Genomic DNA, 9,830 nt, shown 5'->3' on the forward strand with positions numbered 1-9,830 from the left:
TAGAAGGATAAAAAAACGAGGGTGAGGGGTGGCGTACATGGAATCTCCCTCAGCCCTGACCTCCTGCTCAGCCAATGGTTGAGGACAGATAAGGGTGGGCTCTTTTTTTTTTTTTTTCCTTTTTGGCTGACGTACTCCTCTGTTTATGAAAGGAAGTGAGGTTAAAAGGTCAGGAGAATTCTGGTGGAGATGTGTAATGGAAGCTGCTGCACATGTGGGGCAGCTCCACAGCTGTTTAGCGTGCAGTCCCAGCACACTGGTTGGGGGTAGTGTTTTCTTTCCACGCGTTTCTTTTTCGTGACTCATAGCCAAACATGGATGCTTTCAGCGTGGTGCTACATGATAACATGGTTTAAATGTTCCACAGGATGATAGCTCTGGCGTTCAGAGAGCAGCAGTGTGCAGAAGAGTCTAATTTATTAGGCTAATGTTTAGCGTTCCACGAACAATATCATCTGGAGTTTGTCTGCATCAGATAGAGTGCCAGTAAAGTATCTGGAATACAAAGGAATGGGTTTCACAGAGGCAGAGCAAACGCATTCAAATTTAAAACAAGAAATTTAACTGAAAAGGTTTTTGGCTACAGTTTATTAATAAATGTTATATTCTTCTACACTCAAACAGTTGTATTTTGGATGACATTACTTAATAATTTTGTGTATTTTTTATTTAAAGTTCTTCAAAGCCTGTCCGGGTCAGCCTTTTGTGTTTGTATCTTACATTTAGAAGATGAGTCTTGTGTTTGGAAAACTCCATAATACTGTAAATAAACCTTTTTCGCAGAATTGTGGTGTACCAGCTACAAGCTAGCCTATCTTTGAGTTGGCTCGTGTGCTAAAAAGGCGGTGATGCCGAATCCCTCTTTGGTCCCCACAATGTAAAATATTTTATTCCTTCCTAATAATGTGGAAAGGCCAAAGGGAGAAGGACGAGTCGGACAGAATGGGAGTATTGTGACTCCTACTATGTATAACTCAAAAGACCTCACAGTGCGTTCCAACAATGGCGTCTTGCAGGAATTTCTCTCTGCAGCTGTGTTCTGCTAAAACAGACACTGCCAGAGATTCTTTTGCAGAGACGCTCTCTGTGAGGTATTGTTGTTACTAATCGTCTGGAAATGCACAATTTTAAATGACCTTTCTTTACAAAACTGTAACAAGACATTACCACAGAGTTGAAAAAATTTGGCTAAAGCCATCCTGTTTGAAAGTATGTTTCATGTGTCACAACACAACTTGATCCTTTCCAATAAACAAGAGATTTAACAATTTATTGTTGCAAATGCAACCTAACGAAACTGAAGTGTCACTTAAGTTTTAATAGCTTTCACTTTCTAATCATCAATAGACGTGTTTGACTAAAGAGTTCTCAATGGTGGGCAAAATGTAGTTTAACAAGTGGACTTGTCTCATACATGATCGATCATGATCTTATTTATCAGCCTCTTTGGGTTTAAGGTTTCTTTTGCTTTTACAAACGTAGCAGAGGAGAGTCTGCAAAATAAAATTCCAAGTTTAAAATACCAGATGTGAAGAGGTGAATGTTGTTAGATTAGGATAAGTTTAATTCTTGAGAATTTTCTTTATGTAAACAAAACAAAACAATCAACCAAAAGCAATTTCTTTGAAACCTTTTATAATTGTATGTCACTGGAAGTATCAGTGGCAGCCATGACACATAATAGCCATACTGGAAATACTTTCCTTTTTTAAATTTTTTGGCCAGTGGTCAGTCCCTATATGTAGTTAAATACTCATCACATGTAAATGCTTCAGAAAGTTACCTTATTTTCTTTAATTTTTCTTAAAAGTAAGTGAGAAATGAAACTGAAGCTCTTTCAAAATATGGGAACTACACCATCAGATCTTTGTTGTGAAATAAATGTTTTATTTTTACTGTCACTTTAATTTCATTTCTTCTTTTAGTGTAGCCAGCCACTGAGGTTTTATACAGGATTATGAAATAAAGCTACAGATGCTATTTTTGAGGACATTATGTGACTATTAGTTTTCCTGGAACATAAATACTTGTTAAAACTTTGGAAATTACCTTTTAAATGTCATGTGCTGTACAGCGTCACTAAAGGAGCTGAATTGAAGCTCATCCTTCCTTTTCGACATGATGCTAACCCTCTCTTGTTTCTCTGCCCTTTCCTCCCCCAGGAGATGACCTAGAGGCCTTACAGATACATTTGTGCTTTTGTCGCTCTAATCTGCATCCGCAGAGAACGGCGAGATCTGGAAGCACACTTGTTTCCGCGGTGAGTAATATCTACCTCAGCCAGCAGACGGGATAAACCAGGAAGCTGCTGGAGACTTCAGACCAACAGACTGAGCTATCAGCTGGCCGCTTGCTCACTGCCTGCTGAGTCCGGCTTTGTGAAGAGGATTTGAGACGGACTGGATCTGTCTGCCCTTGGCCTCCCACAGCTCCTCTGCAAAAGAAAGAACAAAGCCACATCCTCTAACTCTGGCATTTATTCACTTTTTTTTGTTTTACTTGTCATTTTCCCTTTTTGCTGTTGACCAGTGTGACATTTTCTGTGGATGCATTTTTTTCCCTTTCAGCTTTTAAATGAATTTTCTACTTTTACTAGTGCAGGCTGGTATAGAATTATATATGTAAATACATATGTGTATACTGTATGAAGACATTTTTTCCATCTGAAGGAAAGTTAATGCACTTTAAAACTTTGATGTGATACTTTTCCTCTTCTGTTATGAAAATTTAGCTTGAAGCTGAAAACGGTGAATCTGGGGGGTTGTTTTTTTGTTTTTTGGCTGGGCATGAAGTATCTGCAGCAGGGCTGCTTGTAAGCTTTTTCCTCAGCCTTCCAGTTTTCTCACACACTTTTGTGTTGCCGCTTCATTAGGGACACTGAGATGAACCTCTGGCAGGTGGAGTTCTTGAATTGTGACTCGACTTAACTTGAACCTTTTTTCAAGTCTGTTGGATTTAGTGTTTTTGTTAAACGGACAAGTTAACTTTGTGGAGAAAACAAACTACAACAAACAGGAGCTTCCGGTGCTGTTGCACCACCTATGTATTGTTGTAGTGCACAGGAAAGTAAAATGGACTACAAACGTCGCTTTTTGCTCGGCGGGTCCAAGCAGAAAGTGCAACAGCACCAGCAGTACCAGATGCCTGAGCTGAGCCGGACCCTGAGCGCGCCTCTGGCTTCTTCATGCTCTGCCACTTCGCCTATGGGCACCGGGGTGGGCCTTCCTGGCAGCTGCCACCCACCTCCCTCTGGAACCACGACCGCTGTCGCTGACATCCAGCAAGGCATCTCCAAATATTTGGATGCCCTCAATGTGTTCTGTCGGGCCAGCGCCTTCCTCACAGACCTGTTCAGCAGCGTGTTCAGGAACTCTCACTATTCCAAAGCAGCTATGCAACTGAAGGACGTGCAGGAACACGTCATGGAGGCGGCCAGCAGGCTGACTGCAGCAATAAAGCCTGAGATTGCCAAGATGCTGATGGAGCTGAGTGCCGGGGCGGCAAATTTCAAAGACCAGAACGACTTCAGCCTGCAGGATGTTGAGGTAGGTTTTCCCACAGAATCCTGCATAATCCCATTATACACTTTTGCTGAAGCTGTTGACACATGTGACTCAAATTTTGTTGACATCAGTGTCTTACATTTGCCACACACAAATCAACTTTTTGCTCCTCTGTAAAAAATACTAGATTAAGTACTCCGCAACGCACCGCATACTTTATTATTTTCAATTATCCATGACTTGTTTTTTTTTAGAAGTGGTGCTAAGATGCTTAGCTGCCCACTGTCAGAAGGCTGGTTCTATGAATCAGTGTTTCCTGGCTCAAACATGGGTCCTCACGCCCAGTGTTAAGCTGGTGTCAATATCTGAGGGTGAGGTGTGAAAAATACTGAGGATATGAGAAGAGAAGTCATCTCTTGTCACTTTAAATACCACGCCGTATTTCTGCAACCATGCATTTTCTCACGAGCAGAACAGGAGATTTTCAAGAGAGTTGAATTGATTCATATACTCCTACATACAAACATAACCACGGGCTCAGGTGTGACTTAGAAACCATTCTTTTCTTCTTCAGTCTCTTTTTGTGCGTTTCATTTTTTACATAGTTATTTTTGGGCCCTTGGACATGTTTGATTTATCAGAATTTTGCTTTAAGCGTTTGCTAAAAGTCAGAGAACAGCATGCAGACAACACGCTGCAAGTTCTGGGACAAATTGACCAGAGTGAGGTTGCCACAATTTATGCTAAAACCAGGGTGTGTAGGTCTGTGCTGCCATAACTTAGGGAAATGAATTGTTGTCCAACAAGTACTTAGACACAACAAAACACAATAACAGGAAAGATATTTCAAATTGAAAGAGAGCTCCTAAAAAGTAATACAGATGAGCAGTTCCTGTCGTTGTTACAGAAAGCACTGCTCATTCTTTCTTACTAAATCTAGGTTATGTGCAATCCACTTTAAGCCCAGGTCACGGGGTTCATGAACGCAGGCTGGATAAGTAATGTTGACACTGTCAGGCCTTAAACAGAGGGTCATAACAAATTACGACATCTGCCTGAGACGGGCCCCAGAAAGAGCTGGCCTCAGCAAGTCCAAATTAAAAACACTTAACTCTTGCTTATGCTTTAACAAGGCGTGATTATGAGCTGATATTTGTGTAAAATCTAGTTTGGAAATTATCTGTAGTATTATTATAATTGGTATTTATTTTTATTTTTTTAGTTGCTGTTTTTTGCATTACTTTAATAGTCAATTTGTGTGAAACCGTTACTATATTTTCGTCTGTACACCACACCAAAGAAGCCTTCAGAACGATGCTTTGGTAATGTGAAGAAAGTTTAATGTATGTAGAGCAGCTAAAGTGATATTCTGCTCCGTCCACAAGTTTTTCTGTTGTGATTGGAAAAGCAAACTAACAAAAAACACACAGTAGTTAGAGATTTTCTCTCTGTAAATACAGAGAAATCCATAAATTCTGCTCCTATATTCCAGGCACATTAATTGACTTCAGTTTTCACAAAGACTCTTTCTTCTCACCAATTAATACACAGAAATTAAAGAGCAGCATTTACCCCGAATCCTGAAGGTGTCTGTGGTTTGTGTGAATAAAGATATTTTTGTAATTTACAGGCAAATATTAGCTGGGTTAAGGCTTCGGTCTTTTAGCGTTTTTCTTCTGCCTGTTGTGACAGTCGGCCATGATAACTAAAACACACCACTAGAAAGCAGAAGTTATTGAGTGTGTGAACTGAGTCGCTTCTATTCGATAAGGAACATTTAAACGAGACTATTATGTCGCGGCAAACGGGTATACATCAGCAGCCAGGACCTGCGAGCGACTTCAGAACTTCTGTGGATGTGGCTGAGCCCGAAACAGGAAACACTTTTGCACCGCAGTCAGTAAATCTGACTCTCTGTGGTTGTGGATATGCACAGATAAATATTAGAGGAAGCCCAAGTCTGTGAAAGTTTAGACCACATGGCTTGGAACTTGCACTTGCTGTCTAGACCTGGGCATAATGGCACATTTGTTAAAGCGTGAATGCAAACTCACTACAGCTGGACTTTGCAGTGGCTCTGTTTTTAGTTGTGTTAAACTTTGTGTGGAAAAACACTCCGTTCGAACAATAATACGCTTGTAAAGAGAAGCTCATTGTGCCGCATGGACAAGAACTGCGGATGTAAACAATCCAGTCAGAGCATACTTAAACTTTATCAACGCCAGATATTTCTTTTTTAGATTTAAATCAGTGTTTACCAAAAGTGCAGTTCAGACTTGACAGACTGGATAACTTTTTGGTTTTGTGATGAGTCATCTATAGCCAATAGTTTCTGTAATTCTGTTAATTTTCTAAACAAAACAATACATGAAGATTAGACTTGTTTAGCCATAACAGTAGCTAATTTATGCTGCAGTTTAGGATGTAGTGTGAGTTTAACTATAAAGGGGATTTTCTTTTTTCTTTCTGGATTAAGGAATGCTGTTTGGCAACTGAACACACTATGAGGTCTTCAAAATGAACCAAATACATTTCTGAGTTTGGGGAGTTGTGGTATGTGAAGCTTTTTTCTCTTTCTTTCCTTTGCTCACATATCCTCCTCCTCTTTCTTTTTCTTTTTTTTTATACCCCTTTTTCTGTTTCAAAAACAGTGTGGTTCTCTGGCTACTCAGTGACACCGCTGCTAAATATGCGTGGAAAAAAATCACCTTTTTAAAGTTTTATTTTTAGTTTTAAAGAGGTTTGTTACGTTTGAAGGGCAGACTTAGGACCAGAGGTATACAGAAGTTAACAACAAGAGGGAGGACCGTAGCTGCCTTAAGACGGCTCATAACAAGGGCTGAATCCTGTGCACACTGTGGGAAACACTGGAAGTTTGACACCTTTGGTCTACAGCTATTATAAACACTCTTCTGTCATCCTTTCAGATAATTGACAGCTTCACGATAACAGAAGCTGCCTAATTTGAGGGCTTGGTCTAGTTGGAGGGAGAGATATGTTCTCACGAGTGATTTCAGTTGGCAGTTCGGACTTAGTCATTGTGGAGAAACGGCACGAGCAGCTTGTAGTGCACAGTATTTAATAAACCACAGTACTGAAATAGGTCTGAAGTAGGGTGTGCTGGTTGGTACAACTTAAGACGCAACACAGCCTGCTGTTCAGGTAAAAGCATTTGTGGCTGTCCTCTTGTACAGTTCAGACCAGATTAGATAAAGATTTAAACAGAACCTGTTTAGCTTTTGACCTGGAAAGGCTTTTGAATTGTAAAATGTAAAGCATGAAAACAGTGTAAAACACATTTATTTATTGGGACAATCATATAACATCATGCCTATTCACAAGTTCTAATTGGGTAATGTTCTTTACCAGGGATGTTCAGTGTTATTCTTGTTCGAATTCGTTATTTTGAGATTTTCTAACTTATTTTGACAAATCGCTGGCGCCAATTCAGATATGATCATCAGGACTCTTCTGTAGTGTGACTGAGACATAGTTTCTTTTCTCATCATGATGGTCCGAAGTTTGAGGCACTTAGAAATAAAAAGAAATGCATATTTCTTGCCAGTGATAACACTGTGTATCTTAAATGTTAAACCTGATCATAGTGTTTTTAAATGAGCTTCTGTTGAACCTCCTCATCAGATTTGTATTACCTGTTTTTGCCTGATTGACATTTGCATTAAAGAAATAATCCTTTTTATATCACTTTTTTAGCACCAAAGTAAGTAAAACTTTAGTTTTACGTTTTTTAATCGGATCTATTAAGGCAGTAAAATTTAGATTTGGACTGTTTACACTGACCGTTTTAGGCAGCAAAGTCAGACAGTGGCGTAGGTACGCTGTCCAACCATCTGACTATTATAACATTCCCCATCAGAGATCTGGATCTTAGGAACATTGCACTCCTTGATCTGGTGCACCGATAATGCAGGTGTTCTCAGAAATTGGAAGTATAAATGTGATTGATTCCTGAGTTGCCTTGTTTGGTTGTGAGAGGGGCCAGCATTGGCTTGCAGCACTCTCTGTTTCTCATATTTTCCATGACTGTGTGGGATCCTGCACAGCCAATCACATGTGTTATCCATTAGCTTGTGCTGAAGCCATGTCCTCTTTTTTTTTCTTTCTTTTTTTTAATGCTTGGTTATTGTAGCCTTTGTAACACTTTGTTGTTTTTGATCTCTGAAAGCTTTTGCTCTTGTTATTTTATCTTTATAAGGATTTGCTACATATGCAGATTTGAGCCTCAGTCCTCATTATCAAACTGTGTGTGACTTCAGTTATCTAAAACATTAAATCTTCATTAACTCAGTTTTGATTAGTACTCTGTATTCAGAACAGGAGCCCATCTTTATCAAGTTTTTCACTGAGCTTTGAGGAGGCGTAGGCAGTATATTGTCCTACTTTCTAAAATGTTTTAATTGGTCTTAGTGGAGGAAACCATTTGACATTCTGCTCTTCCTTTTTTGAATTTAGAGATATTAGCATTGCTCTGTGATGTGACATCTGTATTTCAGAGGGATAGTTTTAACATTTAACATCAGTTGCCTTGAAATTGGCTCTTGATTTTATCATATTTTTTGTTCCTAAAGAGAAGGGAATTGTATATACAGTATATATAAGAGATGCACATATTCTGGTTTTGAGGGCTAGTGACAATTTCTGATTCACTTGTATATCTAATCTGCCGATACCAATTTTGGCCAATTGTAAATTCTCTCATAGAGCTATAATTAACAGAATACAAAAAATATTTTTAAAAAGTCCTGATTAAAAAAAACAACATAAAACTGCTGCTCTGTTGCATCAATCAGTGCAATCCTGCTGCAGTGAAGTCTCTGGGGTTCAGTTTGTGTAAAGTGTCCAATATTAAACTGCTAAGTGACAGATTGACAACAGGTTTTCACCCAACGCTGCTGCTCAACACGATGGTAATGATCCTTTGGTTGCAGAAACATGAGATGTTTACCTGTAGAGCAGGCAGTGGCCATTAAAGATAAAAGGTAAGACCAGACTGTCTCTGTAGGAAATGTTGTTGTTTTTTTAAACAGCCTCTTCACCTTCTGTGCTGCCTCTCACTTTTATGGTTTAATCTGCTGGATTTAATTTAGAGAACATTACTTAAATGTAGATTTGGACCATTTTTAAGAATTATTATTGATTAGACCTGGTTGGACGTGGACATTTGGGGCTGTTCTCTCAGATGTTTTCTGTGAAAAGGAGAAACAGCTCTAGTGCTCTAGAAATTTGGAAACTAAATCAAGAAGGGTTTAAGATGCCTGCAACAATTCTGCAATTACTTTGAGATGAAATTTCTCACGCAAATGTCTTTGAACATGTTCAACATTTAAGCACCAAGACTGCGAGCCTCTGCGTCTCACAAAAGCAAATTGAGAACTCTGCAAATGTTTTGAGACTCTTTGGAAAATTCCTCGCAGATATTTTTCGCCAATTAGTCTCCAATAGTTGCAGCCCTTTGACATACTGACTTGATTTTCCTTGACCTCAGTTAGTTCGGTGCTTTTTGCCTTCCAGGGTCCAGCAGAACTGACGGCACATTGGCCACTGAAATACTCCGAATGGAATAACAACAAAGTTAGTGAGGCAGCAAATTCCTCAGTCAGTAATGGATCTGTAACCACTTTTTATTTATTTTTGTTCTTACAAACTGAAGAAACTTCCAACGTGTGGAATTTCATGTCTTTCCCTAAACCGTATAGTTATGCTTCCCATGAAGTATTGTGTTGACTGAATGTGGCCGTGCGTGCTGTCGTTTCTGTCTGCTGTCAGAAAGCAACAGCATATTTCCGTCCTCACTACTCGGCAAATCTCTCGAGATATTTTCAGCAAGTACCTGAAAAAAGAAAACCCGGTGACCACGGTGAACTTTGTGGTGTCCTGTTTCTCTTGCACAAACTGGAAAACAAGACAGACGCATTCTCTCAGCAAGCACAATTGGACATGCGTCTCGGCAGGAGTGGAATGAGGTTTTTTTAAAAAAGCAGTGCACAATTTTACAGATTGTCAGTGAAGCAGCACTGTAATAGCCCATACTATCCTAGCAGTATGGGCTATTACAATATTAATAGCCCATACTATTATGGGCTGCATATAGGACCTATTTCAATGTTGGACTCATTTACAGTTCATACAGTCCTGCTCACCATTATTGGCACCCATGAAGTTTAAGTACATATAATGGAATATTTACTGAAGGAAATTCATCAAGTGAAACAACATTTTATTGCTGATAGCTTGTGCTTGATGCAAAACAGCAAATGATCAAAAACATTTAAAAAGATAAACATTATGAGGAAAACAAAGAAAAAC

At 39.3% G+C, this 9,830-nt stretch overlaps 1 protein-coding gene across 1 annotated transcript in view; it reads left to right on the top strand.

Moving 5' to 3' along the window:
* The window catches only part of garre1 (granule associated Rac and RHOG effector 1), a 32,390-nt gene that overhangs the window by 9,867 nt on the left and 12,693 nt on the right, over positions 1-9,830 (top strand). The window contains exon 2 of the mRNA XM_017428695.3: positions 2,163-3,545. Coding sequence (XP_017284184.1) covers positions 3,042-3,545 — 504 coding nt within the window. The 5' untranslated portion in view covers positions 2,163-3,041. The remainder of the gene's footprint in view (positions 1-2,162; positions 3,546-9,830) is intronic.

This window comes from Kryptolebias marmoratus, linkage group LG15 (genome assembly GCF_001649575.2).
Source record: "Kryptolebias marmoratus isolate JLee-2015 linkage group LG15, ASM164957v2, whole genome shotgun sequence".
In the NCBI taxonomy this organism is placed as follows: domain Eukaryota; kingdom Metazoa; phylum Chordata; class Actinopteri; order Cyprinodontiformes; family Rivulidae; genus Kryptolebias; species Kryptolebias marmoratus.